We start from the raw sequence: 16,335 nt of genomic DNA on the forward strand, positions 1-16,335 counted from the left end.
AGCAGACAAGATAATAAGACGTTAAAAGAATAATGTATCAGTAAGATATAAAAAGACTACGCATGGTTTCTGCTCAAAAGGTAGCGAAGTGAGAGATATATTATCAAGACATTAAAGAAAGGAGATATTGGCCAGTATGAGAAATGATTAGGAATCAAACTACTGTTAGTACCAGGAAAAGTTTTTAGCAATGTGGCTGAACCAAATGAAAGATTCAGTAGACGCCTGACTTGGCGAACGGAAAACTGCGGCCCGTAAAGATAGATCATGTACGTGAGTCACTATTGAACAATTAGTTGAATGAAACTCATCACTATACATCAACTTCCTTGTTTGTGAAGTAGCATTCGATAGTGTGGACAGGAAAACCTTACGGAACACTATGCAGTACCTGAGAAGATTTTCATCATCATATGAGACTCTTAAGAGGAGCTAAATCCTGAATCTTTTCAAGAGGGCAGCTCACAAAGCATTCCAGTTGAAGACTGGTGTCAGGCAAGACTACCTACTCTCTCTCTTTATGTTCTTCGTAACATCTGAATATATTATGAGGATCTTAACATCTCAGAGAAGGTGTGTAATAAAGTGGACACCTTGGATACAACTGAGTAAATTAAAATTTGCAGACGACTTAGTCTTTCAATCTCATGCGCAGAAAGTTGGATAACACCACTGGTAGACAGAGAGGATCTGATGAATATTTCTAGGCGTGAATAGGTGAAGCAAGGTCAGTATTACTACAATTGAAGAACGTGTGGAACTCAGAAGAATTGTTATCCATAACCCAAGTCAGAAATTTCGTCATCAACGTTGAAACGGCTTTGTTATACGGTGCTGCAACTTGGAAAACCACCATCAGCAATAAAGTACAAACACTCATAAATGATTATCTACGCAAGATCCGTTGGCCAAAAACAGCGATAACCTACTATAGCACAACCCAAACCAGTGGAGTAAGAAATTAGGGAAAGACTTTGGAGTTTTTATGGAACACACTATGTAGATACCATCAAGACTGCATCACAAGGCATTCCGTAACTTAGAATCCTCGAGTGTAGAGGGAAAGAAGTAAGTTGGAGAACACATGGCGTTAGGAGTTTCATGCAGACGTCAAGAACGTAGATACCATTTGGCAAGAGCTGAAAAGGAGTCCATGACAACGATGCTTGGAGATTGTTTAAGGCTTAAGAGTAATAATAAACGTAAGTAAGTTTGACATAAAGAGTCAAGCTACTAAACTTCATTACAAATAATTCTTTTATTCTGTTAACCGCAGTTTAGAATGTTAAATATAATGCGAAGAATCAGAATACTGACTTACAGCATCTTGATATATGTTCCTTGTTTACTGGAAATTAGATAATATACCACCCTAACTTTCACATATTACTCAATCGTCAGATTTAATCATATGACGCCTACTTGTTTTTCACTCCATTCCATCATTTCATTCATGTAACAGTAACGTTTTTAATGAAATTGAATTTCATTCGATTGAATTATGGAAGTATAATATGTTCTTTATGGTTGTTGAATTTAATAAGAAACCAATTGTCCCTGTACCATTGTCAGCAGTTCAAGCTTTAATAGAACTTATTTTGTATTGTACCAAAATGTCAAAAGTAAACAAAAAGAATGTGAAAAGTAAGTAGCTAATTTACTAAAATTACATGAAACTGTAGTTATTTCATTGTATTGATGTATATGTTAATTATTGTTATATTCCATTATAACACTAGAAATTCCGCTACTATGAATTAGAGAAACATATGTGAGGGGATCCTGTTACATTTAAGGTACTTGAAAAGTCCCTGAAGTTTTCAGGCCATTGCACAAAAGAAAAAACTTCAGAGTTCATTTCATTATCATTGAAAACAGTAAATACTTTCTCTATGCTTTATGGGTAATAAAACATTCAGAAGTTTCACTTGTTTGAGTAGTGGTTATTTAACTTAAGTTTTAATATAGAATTAATTTGAAGTGGATACAAAAAGGTAGAATCAAAGTTAGACCAAAATAAAGTACTGATAAAGCCTTAGTTTGGTACTTCAGTGATAAGATCATACGAAATTATACATTTTTGTTGGGTTTAATGGGGATGGTAGAAATCTGGAGACAGAATAAATAAAACAGTATATTTTCTGTTTTTCGATAAGAGAGTCAGAAGCAGTAAACTTTTATGTCCGGAAGAAGAGGTTTTGTCATCGTACTTAATTCATAGAATAAACACAAGTTTTTAGTCCTGAGCCAAATTAAATATCCGGTCACTTTTTATAAATGATTTATATGTGCAGCAAGTTTAACTTATCCACTGTGTAAAAGCGATTGCTAGTTCATAAACATATTTATCTTAAGAAAAGATTAGTATATAACAAAAATATAGACAATATAGGTACATACGAGATAACCTTATACTTTTCGCACTACACAGCGATGGCTGATAACAAAACGTAACGACAACTGTAGTGTGCTATGCAGATACAATTAAATATGTGGTCGAGAAATCCGATGAAGCAATTAATGTATTAATGTGAGGTATATGACAATTGTTTATAATTATGACATGAAATATTAGTCTTGTCTAAAACTAAACATTCTTTCCAAATATATTTCTTTTAAGACACTTAGATTACTTTTTTTAGTTAATCTCAGTCTGTTTTCTCTACTCTTTCTAAATGTCAGTTAATAATTTAAAATACGATGTTATTAGTATAAATGCTACACATGAAGCATAGATTATGTATCATTCACATTATGTGTAAACAGTATAGGACTTGTCTCAACCTCACTTTATGTAATCCGCGAATGTTTAACGAATGATGAACTGGGAACTATATCTATGAACAGACTACTGGAAAATTTCAGAGCTACACTAGACATTTGGTTAGAACTATCACATAAACCAAAAATAATGTAAGACTGTAGTTAATCTACGACTACCGGTTAAACAAATAGCAACAACTTGGATTCCGAACACCGTTCTCGAAAAGGCCATGGATTTGACACTTCAAGAAGTTTATTAACTAAATATAATTGACCATTACTATCAAGGAATTCATAAATACAGTGCCAAAACTTAATTTTAAAGAGTCGCTTAAATGAGGGTTACTTTAGCATTTAACTTTCTCTTCTATATTGTTATATGATTTTTTGCGATATCTCTTTTAATAATTCAGTTTGTATAAAATTAATTATTAAGATTACGAATTTTAACGAAATCGATGAAACACTTAAACAAGTTTACGGAAGTGTTTTTAAATTTTTTTATTTACTTATTTATCTTGATTAGATCATCGTTCGAGTACATCAGGGAATTTGCAATTTCTTGTTAAAAGTGAAACAGAAAGTGAAAGAGATGATGGAGCGAAACTATTTAAATTTACAGAACGTGGTAACCGACGTCCTAGTTTAGGGCCTACTGTGTCTTTTTCTCAGTTGTCATCAAAATTTGAAGATATTGATTTAATGGAGTCAGTTATACCCGAATCTTTACAGCATAATTCGAAAGAACAAGAAGCTGAAGACAATGATGATGAGGATGATTTACTCAGAGTCAGAGTCTTTGAAGCGAATTGTAAAAGGAACATCTTGAAAAAAATGAAACTCGATCGTGAGAAAACAATTGAGGCTGGAATACGTCAACTTAAAAATCGGTAAGCTTTCATGAAAAAATAATTCTATTTTCATTCTTGCTACCTGGATTTCGTGCACTTTAATATACTAGTTGAGCCATATTGGCTGAAATGTCTGTTGCGCGACCTAATATGATTCCAAGATTTTACTTATGGTATTTTGAAAGCTAATTAATAACCAAAGCAATTCACATTATTATAGGATGTCATTTCAAAATGGTCATACTGTTGACTGAACTCAGGTTTAAAGGTAGTAGGATATACTCCTTCAACAGACTATACATTCATCTATACTTTTGTATCAGTTTTTAATCATGAGTTACTAAGGGCTGGTAAATACTGAAAAATTGATTTCGTTTAGGTGAAGTGATGTAAAGATAGTTTTGGTAACTTGTGATAAGATACAACTTAATCGTGGTAATAAGTCGAAATTAGAAATTTGCAAAGATAACAAGTTATTGTAAGGTCTGTATCCATAAAGTGAAGAATAAGTATCTTCCAAAATGCATATTATCAGTTCAAATTTTTTTGAATCCACCTTTGTTTTTGATCCAAATGTTTATTTAAAGCAATTAGTCCCTTTGATAAATTTCGATAATGTAATAAGAAGACGAAGATTATCAGAACTATGTGATATATTAGCGCAATACATTTCGAACAATCTGATCACACATATACTTGTTAAGAACATTTATATATAAAAATAAAAGGTCAACTAGACTGGTAATAAGGTTAAGAAATAGACAAGGATAATAATGATAAAATAATGTGAAAACAACTTGACACCTAATCACTCTGGATAATAAGGTAATATTACTAGGGTAGGTTTAAGGAGAGAACAAACTGTTTTTGAATACACAAAGGGGGTTTGAATTTTCGTATGGCTAAGGCTTCAATAAACCTCAGTATACGCCCTTTTACACTTTTAAACAACACAACAAAAGCTGAGTTAAGATCAATCTTATGACCTGTTTCAATTATATGTTTAGCAACAGAGGATGATGGATGTTTATCCTCTACTCTTATTGGGTCATTCGACTGTATTTGTTTTTGCAACCATTTTGGTACATGTTCACCCACCCTGATTTTCAGATCACGATTGCTCCTCCCTATGTATGTGTGACCACACACACATTTAAATTGGTAAACGCAGTGGGATGTGACACAATCGTTTTCATGTCGTCTAGGTTTTGAATGAAGCATGGACCTTGTTCTTTCTTTGATCATGACCTTTGCTGCACAATATGTTTTGTTGATGACTGATTTAAGCCTTTGTTTCAGTAAAAGGCTATTTGAATCACCTCTAAATGGTAAGGTGATGTAAACAGGCTTTTTCTCTACCAAGGCTACAGCAGGTCTCGCTGTGCCCATAACTTTCCATCTATTGATAAATTTAGGTGGATAACCATTCCCGATTAATGTCATGGTTAACAACTTAACATCGTTATCAATAGCGTCGTTTGTGCAAATACGACGAAGCCTGTTAAAAAGGCACTTTACCAAACCACGTTTGTATTGCACAGGGCAATAACTATAGTAACTAAGATATTGACCCGTCCACGTCGGTTTTCGAAAAATGGATCGTTTTATTGAGCCATCTTCTCGTCTGCCATACGAAAATTCAAACCCCCTTTGTGTATTCAAAAACAGTTTGTTCTCTCCTTAAACCTACCCTGGTAATAAATGCTTATTATCCAGAGTGATTAGGTGTCAAGTTGTTTTCACATTATTTTATCATTATTATCCTTGTCTATTTCTTAACCTTATTACCAGTCTAGTTGACCTTTTATTTTTATATATAAATGTTCTTAACAAGTATATGTGTGATCAGATTGTTCGAAATGTATTGCGCTAATATATCACATAGTTCTGATAATCTTCGTCTTCTTATTACATTATCCAAATGTTTATGTTACGACGATCGTAACAATTGCACGTGTTTCATTTTATTTTTATTGAATAAATTAGCCTTGAAGAAATGTTTGGCAGTTTAATGAGTGTTGGTGAAAAAGTTGAATCAGTGTCAAGAGATATTGAATTTTTCAGTTCAGGTAACTTTTTTTTAACGATGATATTTTAGGATTATCTTACTATAAAAGTGATACAATTTGTTTGTAGACTGTAATTATCTGAGTTGTTATCTAAGGGTTTGAGGACAGATGGCTTTTAGAGAATTTACTGGATTGAAGGTTAAATAATCGTTCAGAAAATAAGATTTTCTAAGCTACTTTACTGCCAAGAACGCGAATGCTACATGAGATAGTTTTGTGACGATCACATTTGTTCGATTCTGGTACACTTTAAGTAACTTGAGAACAAAATTATCATTAGGTTTAATCAGTTTGTGTTAAGCATACTTTCTGCTAAAAACCGATGGCAAAAAATTTGCTTAAAAGCATTTCTCCATATAGGATGAGCAACTAATCAACGAAGTTTACTTGTTTTTAATCTATTCTGATTATTTGATTTTTTACAAAACAACTTTTTCCAGCTAGTGAAATCAAAAGTACAGAGAAATTAACTGAATCTACGAATATAGATACACAGCTTGTAACAGAACCTCAGAAATTACACACTGTAAGTTTTTAGCAAGTGATTTTTGCCGATATTCAATTTTTATTTATGTATTTCATTGTTTCCTGATAAAGTTGATCAATATCAATCTACCTGTTCTTCGTTCTTGAAGGTTATTTTCGTTTTAAATAGACAAATAGTGGGATCATAATGTTTTTCTATGTTCACGAATCATTATTTACTGAAAACTACTGTTTTCAGTGTGAATCTCCGATAATTAATTGATCAAATATTGAAAGAACAATTATGTATTCTCATTACTAAAGATCAGCTTCAAGATTAATGTTTCAATGATTTTCTCAATGTTATGTGTTAAGAAGAAATCATGAATTATATATATGGATGTGTAAAAATCAACTGCGGAGTGATTGTCAGTAAGAGGTTGTAGAACTGGTTGAATTTCATTGAAATTTGGTGTTGGTTCATGATTTCAGTGATATGGAAATATTATTGTACATTTGAAATAATTTAAAAACGTGGTTAATTATTTTCTAGCTAAATGTATTTTCATATGTTGATGGCTGATAGATATTTATTTAATTGAATAATGACTGGACAAGTTTATTTTATTTGTTTATTGATCGGATTGCTTGTACATTCTTTCACTAAACTGATTTGTTCTTTTTTCTTCAGGAAACACCAAGTATATCGATTAACGATCAGATTTCAACTGTTTTACAATCAAAACAACATCCAGTAGAAACAAGTAAATTAAATCCTGTTGAATATCCTGAAATTAGTAGTGGTGAATCGGAAACGGAACTTATTTACGATGTATCAGAGCCACCGGAAGAAGTTCTTCCAGTCTCTAGTCAATTAAGAAGATCAAGTCAAATCAGTCCTTCATTAAATGTTTTACTGAACGTAGGAAATAATATGAATAACAATGACATATTCTATGATAAATTCTTTTAATCTGGATATTTACTACAGATCTGTGACAAGTGTAAGGAGCGTGATTCACATAAGTAAATGTGCAATGTTTGCAATTCTATTTACTTATTATTGATATAACCCACTAAGGGTTAATTCATTTTTCGTGTTATGGTTGAGATTGCCGCAATCTTATTATTACAATCAGTATTACGTCACAACTATTTTCACTTCCAACTGTCTCTGAGTTACGAAACTGTTTTGCCTACAAGTCCAAGGATTTTAACATCTGTTAAATAAATATTCAGTTGTTAGCATCAAGATAAATTATCATTACTGCTTTTCTAAATACTGCTTTCAAATTCACTGTAATTGCATACTTTCATTAAAGTTTGTTCTAACTTGAAAGATTTATAAAAATAAATAATATTTCGGTGAACAATTGTTTTTAATAACTAACTTGATCGTGAGGCTCTACAGTTATAAGTTCAGAATTGTTCTGGTATTTTGCAAAGATCAATATAAGGCGTACATTATTGAATCTGGCAGTGTTGTATACGACATAGATAAATACTTTGAAACTGTGTTATTTGTATATGATAAAGTTCATTATTTAATAGAGGTGAGAATGATTTGTAGTAAAGTGTCGAGTCCTCATCATTATAACAGTAATATAATAAGTTGTGTAAATGAATTGCATAGTAGGAGAATTTCATCTGATATTAATCGAGGTGATAATGTTAATAATAGTGATAATAATAACTTTGTTTGGATATTATATGTAATAAGAGAGTTGTTGTTAAAGTAATTAGATTAAAAAAAGAATTCATGTGAATTAAGAAAGATGAATGTGTAGTCTAGGAAGATATAAACACAAAAAGAATTGAGGGCGGATAAGAGTTCTATAATATCCCGTTTAGGTATCTGGTGATTCAGTCGTGGACCACGTTAAAAATAGATGCTGGTTATACCTCTTCTGGATACATAAGTTCGGCTGGTTCAGATATCTTTAGCTATCTAGAGGAGCCGTAATCTAGCTCCTTTAGGTAGATTGTTTGGAACTAGATATAACACAGAGAAAGCTTGATCTATTTTAATATGACGTTCACTATCTGTCAGGTGAGGAAGAATGGTACTGTTATTAGAGCAGATGACTCCTTTTCCCAATCATGCTGGTACATGTTTACGAACACATAAGGATAAGGTTCTCAAAGTACGGCATCTTAAACTAGCTTCACAGGAACAGGTGGATTGGTAAACACGCGTGGATGAACCCATCATCAAAAACGTAATGGTGATTTGTTGTACATGTTGTAGTTTGGTTAACAAAATTATATGTAACTTGGAGACGTGGAATGTTCTTTCAATAGATCTATTGGGTCGACGTGTTAAAAATGTCACTCGCTGAGTTCTTTTGAAATCGACTTTTAGATAGTGTGTTTTTTACTGACCGTGTCAGAGTTTGTTCATTTTTTTTACCTTCAAATAAAAATTTTTCGACGAAATTTCCTACATAACCGTTATTTGTTCTGTTTGAACATTATTATGACTAATATGAAAGTCTTTGGTTGTGAATAAATTTTTAATCAAAGAGAAAATGTTTTCATACTAAGAATCGGTATACATCCAAGTCGCTAATGAACTCATCGATGTTCACAGTGTTCAATATAAATTATCTTGAAATATCATTGATTTTGCCGGCTATGTGATTAAGGTTGTTCACAAAGTGGCGATAGATGATATGATAAAAAGGATTCTGTGGATCAATTTAGTCTTTCTCACTGTTATGTATTAAGTCGTAAATCTTTAAACAACAAATTTAGGACACTTAAGTTTAATGTTCATTATTACAATTGAGGTCATACCTTATTGAACCTGTTTATACTTAATGACATCTATGAATTAACACTGAAGTAAAGAAAATCTTCCATAATCATCAACTTGAAAGGAGAATGTTTGGAGATATATATCTTCAGTTATTTCAAAGTAAAAAAATTTGGCGGCCAAAACAGCTCTTATTTTACAATTGTTCACTAAATAAAAAACACTATTCACTGGTATTAGAGGCTGAATTTCAAAACAGTTTAAGAATTATTGATCATTAAATTAGTTGTTTGCCCAATAAAACTTTTTCTAACTGTAAAAGTGTCCAGAATATTCAAACTTTCAATTTTAATAAATGAAATACTTCAGTAAATTGAACATTTTACGGAGTCAGTGAACTTGACTTTAAAAAACTGATACAACAGGATCAGAAAGAAGAACTACATTTTTAACTAATCGTGATTCTTGTTCAACGTTACTTCCGTTTTTAATTCAATATGATACCTACTCAGTGAAATATAAGTTCTATTTTCACTGTTATATTTTACTTAGTATAACACTGATTTATTTCATTGTAGTTTTTATTTAGAATATTAACTCCTTTGTATTAAATTCAATCTTTGTGTTCTTACTTCTCGTCATGGGAATTGTATTGATCTTCTTACTCAATTATCTTCAATACTCAGAAGGGGTTTTGTGGAGATTTTAGTCATTTTATATAGTTGAGATCAAGGGTCAATTGAAGATAGACCACCATGGAAAACCTGGAAGCACTGGATGACCAACTCGTCCTAGTATGGGACTCTTCGGGCAGTGCGCATCCACGATCCCGCCTCGCTATGACTGACTTCAAGAGATATGTCCTTGAGTTTTAGTGAGAAGCAGTGATCGGTGGAGTTCAACCACGTCTGTTATTAGATAACAACTCACTGAAGATAATTGGTGAACGGTTGCTCAAACTTCGTGGATCAGTTGAAGTTAGACGTCAACACTGTTGGATACCAGCTCAGTGGTCTATCGGTTAAGTGCTCTGGCGCGAGACTAGTAGGCCCTGGGTTTGAATCTCGCGGAGCGGGACCGTGAATACGCACTGCTGAGGAGTTCCACAACAGGACGAAACGACCGTTCAGTGCTTCCAAGTTTTCCACGTAGGTCTAGCTTCAAATGACTCATAATTTCAATTATGAAAATATCTTCAATATGCCACGCCTAATTCCATGCAGTCAGTACTAATCAATGAGTGAATAAAAATCCTACTTTATATTTGAAATTATACCGAATATCTTGATCTTCTGTAAGATCATGATTCACGAAATATACCATATGTTTCGAAAAGTATAAATTAATTCAATTGAACAGCTAAAAAAATTAATAAGATGCTCAATATATAGAAGAAATCAGAGAAAATTTAGGCAACTATTCAATAAGAAAGTTTTTATTTTCTTGTAATTAAATATTCATTTAAATCATTCACAGAACATTGGACGTAAAGTTCATAGGACCAAGTAAACAACACTTTCCACTTCAGAAATAAACAAAAAGAAAAATAAAAAAAGGAAAAGAAAAAAAGAAAGAAAAATGAGAATAGTTTTGATGAGGTGAAGCATAAAACCAATTATATATTTTGTTATTCTAATTTTCATCTTAAATTTTAAAAAAAAAATCCTTATTTAATATTCTAAGTTTGTCTCTATTATAATATATGACTTTTTATAAAGTTAATTGATTCATTATCACTAAAACATCGATATATTTATATATTTAAACAAATAAATAAACATTTTAGAACCATTTTTTTTATTTATTTATTTATTTTTTTTGAAAAAAAAATTTATTTTATATTAAATTGAATTTTGATCAGATAAGAAAAGAAAAAAAAGAAGATTGAAGTTAATACATTTTTATAATAAATTAATTGTAAATTAAAAATAAAATACTTTTATTATTTATTCAATTTAATCCATATTTGATTATTGGTCAAATAATGTTAATCTGAAGAATATTATTTTATAAATGAATCTTTTTTCAGTTCATTTAAACAAATATAAAATTAAAACAATTGTACTTTAAATAGAGAAAATGTTAATTTAACTTATTAATTATTCAGAAGGGGTTTTGTGAAGATTTCAGTATTTTTCATAGTTGAAATCATGAGTCAATTAAAGCTAAATTACCATGGAAAACCTGAAAGCACTTGAAGGCCGTTTTTTGGCATATTATGGGACTCCTCAGCAGTGCGCATCCACGACTCCGCTTCACGAGATTTGAACCCAGGACCTAGTAGTCTCGCGCTAGAGCTTCAATTGACTCATGATTTCAACTATGAAAATAATTAATTACACTAGTTCTTCCAGGATTTAAGTGGTAATTTAATTAATATCAATTTGTGATATAAATTATGAAAATTTAACAATATCAATTTGTGATATAAATTATGAAAATTTAACAATCTTCTGAAATCTTTCATACTATTAATTATGTTTTTTATATATAGTTGAAATCACGGGTCATTTAAAACTAGACTACCATGGAAAACCTGGAAGCACTGGATGGCCGTTTCGTTCTAGTGTGAAACTCCTCAGCATCGTTGGATGCCGTCTCAGGGGTCTATTGGTTAATTGCTCACGCGCGAGACTGGTAGATCCTGGGTTGGAATGTTACGAGGCAGGATCGTGGATGCGCACTGCTGAGGAGTCCTACAATAGGACGAGACAGCCGTCAAGCAGTGCTTCCAGGTTTTCCATGATGGTCTAGCTTCAATCGACTCATGATTTCAACTATATATAAAGAATTACTGAAAATCTCCACAAACAACCCTTTAATAATTATGTGCTTACTAATCACAAGCTTCAAGATGTAACTACTGAAGTTCTAGTGAGAATTTGTGACCAGTAGAATTCGATGTGTATCGGTTGCGAGACAGTTATCTACTACAGTCAATAGATGAGAACTGTGACATTTTGTGAATTGATTGAAGTAGAACTTTAACACCGTTGAATGCCACCTTACTGAACTGGAAGTTAAGCGCTTAGTTGATAGATAGAAGATATTCGGCTTGATTCTACGTAGTGGGACTGTATATATACACTCTTCATGAGTCCCATATGAAACACTGGTTAACGGCTTTCACAATTTCAATTGTGATCTAGCTAATTTGAGTTCGTTCTTTAGACTATAAAAATATACAAAATAACAAGAAATTTAACTCAGTAAGGAATAAATGATTTCCACTGAAAATTAGGTAGAGGTGCTGGGAGCAAATTAACATCTTAGTGATGTGTGATTTCGGGAGTAGTTATTGGATTAATGAAATGTCATGATGAACTAGAGAAAAGAAGTATACAATACAGAGAGCCTCATTTGGTCTCATTTTACATTAAAAAATCCGTATTTAACTAGATAAAACTAGCACGTCATTATTTTCATGTTCAGTAGTGTTAATGCAGTAGATACATTGGAATGAATGTTATGATCTATCTGTTTCTAAATATATGTGACGACTTCATTGACTAAAGTGCGTTACACAGTTGTTTTTAACTATATCATTACTCGTAACTCAAATAACTCTCAGTTGATGAAAAGATCTGGAATAGGGTGAAAACACTTTATCGCAAGGTGGCTGGAGGTATTCTGGACCCGGATTTTCCACTGGCCAGAACACTTCAGGAATATCGACCATCCTCAAGCACTTAGTATCATTGTGACATATGGACTCAATAAGACTGAAGATCATATTGTAATTTCATCGATAGAATTCGATTATCACTAAAAGAATAAAAAAACATGCTATTGATTCTTACTCTTTTGTTCCCGATTGTCAAACAAACTAGGTATATAAATTTTATAGAGAAAGTTGACATACGGTTTTCTTTTAATTCCTAACACTGTTAAATTATACGAGCTAGTTGTGTGATCTATAAATGCTTTCTTTTCACATTAACAAATATATCTCAATTATCATTTTATCCAAAACAAATACGCATATGGTGAGAACAGGCAAGAAGAGCATCTGAGAAAGTTTTGTTTGAATCAAAGGCAGACTAATTATTAGTAAGTATGACGTAAAATAAAGAATAAAGAACAATTAGTTGCAAATAGGTTTTCTTCGAAATAAAAGACAATACTATTATTCACAAATTTTTTGTTCATTATGTAACCGACTCGTTTGATTCGACAATCAGTTATCTACTGAACAGAAAGGTACAAATGCAAAAGGTATGCTGTGCAATTCATATTGACCGTAACACAGTTGGTAAATATCAATCTTCGTTATCATGTTTAAAAATATTTTAAAGAAACCGGAATCGAAATAATTTACAAGTGTTTTGGATGTTAAACTCTCCTGTTGCCCCTCATGGAGGAGCAAAGCCAACCACCAACACTACCCATCCAACATCGTCCTGGGGAATCCTTTCCAGTTGTTTTTACATTCTATTCATCCTTTTCAAGTCTGCTTCCGATTCCCGCTTGTCTCGTGATGTAGTTTGATGATTTCCTCAATGTGTGTCCTATTCACTTCCAGCGTCTTTTAATAATTTCCTCTTCAGCTCGAAGTTGGCTTGTTCTCTCCCACAGTAGACTGTCGCTCATGGTATCCAACCAACGGACATTCAGCATCTTGAGGAGACAATTTTGCATAAATACTTGTACTGTTTTGATGATGGTTGTAGTAGTTCTGGAAGTTTCAGCTCCGTACAGTAGAACTGTTTTGACGTTCGTATTGAAGATTGTGACTTTGACATCGGTTGACAGACGGTTGTGTTTGAGTTACATATGTTCTTCAACTGTAGGAATGCTGTCTTTGCTTTGCTAATCCTCGCCTTTACACCTGCATCAGATCCTCCTCGTTCATCCATTATGCTGTTGACCAGGAACGTGAAAGTTTCCACCTCTTCCAGTGTTTCTCCATCAGATGTGATTGGGTTGGTGTTCTCCGTGTTGTATTCGAGGATCTTGCATTTCCCTTGTGTATGTTAAGGCTTACTGATACAGAGACTGCTGCTCCACTAGTTGTCTTAATCTGCATTTGTTGATGTGTATGAGATAGAAGGACTAGGTCATCTGCGACTTCCAAATCTTCTAGTTGCATCCAACCCATTCATTGTAGTCCGTGTTTCCTGTCAGATGAGGAAGTCTTCATAACTCAGTCAACCACTAGAAGAAAGAGAGAGGGAGAGAGTAGGCAGTCTTGTCTGACTCCGGACCTCACTTCAAATGCGTCTGTCAGCTGTCCTCCATGCGCCACATTGCACTGTGGTCCGTCGTATGAATTCTGAATGATGATGACAACTTCTCAGGTACTCCATAGTATCGAAGAAATTTTCATAATGTTCTCCTATCCACACAGTCAAATGCTTCCTCATAGTCAAGGAAGTTGATATATAGTAACGAGTTCTATTCAAGTGTTTGTTCAACGATGAGCCGTGGTGTTGTGATTTGTTCTGTGCAACACCGATCCTAACGGAATCCAGTCTGTTGATGTCGAAGTTGGGCGTCTACTGAGTCTTTCATCCGGTTCAGCAACACTCTGTTGAAAACCATTCATGGCACCAACAGTAATGTGATGCATGCGTAGTTCTCTCATTTGCTCAGATCACGTTTCTTTGGTATCTTGATGACGCATCCTTCTTTCCAGTCTACTTGGTACTTGTCTTTCCTCCCAAATCCTCATGAATGGAAGATGGAGCATGTTTGCAGTTACTTGTATGTCTGACTTCAGTGGTTATGCTGGTATATTGTCAGGTTCTCGGCCTCATGACCTCTGAAGAATCTCGTCTTTCATCCTCTGGCGCTATTATTCTGCCTTGAACGCGGTGGGCAAAGTTTATTTGGTTTTAAATTGTTCATTCTGGTTACCGTTTTTAACAAGGTTGTTTTCTACGGGATAGGATTACTGACCAGAAGCCCAAACCTCCTCCTTTACTCGGGCTTGGGACTAGCAGTAACTATAGATTAGCTACAGTCGGAGCTTCGATAGGGTCATGTTAGAACTTTGTTATGATCAGCTAATTATTTAACAAAGGAATTAAATAGCCTGATATTCATTTGTAGTTTAAACCATCCTCATAAATTGATATATATTTATACAGTTTTAATCGATCTGATTGCAAGCAAAAATTTATCTTAGAATGGGGATATAATATTGAATAAGTATTGAATAAGTTATAATCCCAACCTTCTCATTTATGAGAACGTGTATCAGTGATACGTGTCTAAATTTTTATTCAGCTCTACAGATTAATTGTTCAAATCAATCGAGACTAAATTATTTAGGTAGGAGGTTGAGTATTTTTTGTCACAGTTGTTAAAATTCAACCAAATCTAATTTTTATGTTTTGTATGTAAAACATGGTGACAATAATAAATGTTCATTCTGAATACAGTGGTTTCTAAGTTAGAAATAAGTCGTTGCATTTTCAGACGTAGCAAACAACAGAGATAATTTACTAAATTATTTTAGGAGTGAAGAAAATGGTTTTACAATTCATTGCAAGTAAACATTGTAAGTAATGAAATTCAATTTAAAAACAGCTTTTTACGTCCAATCTAACCATAGTTTGATGAACAAAAAGAAGCTGTTGTTAAACTGATACTCTTTCCAAATAATTTCTGAAGAAACATAGACTTATGCTTTGTTAGGCAGTTTAAGTGAACCAATTTAAGTGATAAGGGACTGATTTTCAAGACTCATTAAACAAATATAAGATTTGTACAGACTATGAGACGGGCTCCTGAGGTTCAAGTGAGAAATCGCGCCCAATAGAATTTGAACTTACTGATCGTAAGGAAGTTATTGTCGTTACCACGAAATATTGTTAGAATAAATAATACTAGAACAATCAGTTCTCAACCCATTGGTCTAGTAATAAAACATTCTCACAGTTGCGTTTTACTACTGGATTCAATCTTGAACCCTCATTCTTGGAGAGGACAATTTAATCGCAAATTTAGTTGTCGAAATTAGTGAGTGAGTATTTGTCTACTATTTGCTATAAAAGTAACGTTAAATGACTTATGATATTTTAAAATAAGAGAAGAATGAAAAACTCTAATGCTTATTTATAATTTATGTGGAAACGCAATACTCAGATTTTCAAAACACAATTAACTTTTGACAATACATACAATAGTCATAATAATACACGGAATCTAATTGTGAATTTCAACATTTGTTGATGCATACAATTAATTATAAAATGAATAATATCAGACTTTTATGAGTATGATTATATAAATTACGTTACATTCATTTACTGACCAGTATAATAATATAAGGCATAATATTTTGCATTAATTTCATCTGATAAGGGAGAATTATTTGTTTCAATAATTCAGACCATGAGTCAATTGAAGCTAGACCACTATGGAAAACCTGGAAGCACTGGACGGCCGAACTGCTTAGGAGTCCTACAATAGGAGGAAACGGCTGTCC

General features: G+C 32.9%; 1 protein-coding gene across 1 annotated transcript in view; it reads left to right on the top strand.

Moving 5' to 3' along the window:
- Nucleotides 1-7,343, top strand: part of Smp_173720 (transient receptor potential cation channel,subfamily m, member, putative) — a gene marked incomplete at its 5' end in the record, with an annotated part of 8,863 nt that extends 1,520 nt beyond the window's left edge. Inside the window, 6 exon segments of the mRNA XM_018796821.1 lie at nt 1,462-1,463; nt 1,469-1,644; nt 3,290-3,653; nt 5,601-5,683; nt 6,124-6,209; nt 6,840-7,343. Coding sequence (XP_018646849.1) covers nt 1,462-1,463; nt 1,469-1,644; nt 3,290-3,653; nt 5,601-5,683; nt 6,124-6,209; nt 6,840-7,121 — 993 coding nt within the window. The 3' untranslated portion in view covers nt 7,122-7,343.
- Nucleotides 7,344-16,335: the final 8,992 nt, after the last annotated feature.

This window comes from Schistosoma mansoni, assembly GCF_000237925.1.
Source record: "Schistosoma mansoni, WGS project CABG00000000 data, supercontig 0170, strain Puerto Rico, whole genome shotgun sequence".
NCBI classification, from domain to species: Eukaryota; Metazoa; Platyhelminthes; class Trematoda; order Strigeidida; family Schistosomatidae; genus Schistosoma; species Schistosoma mansoni.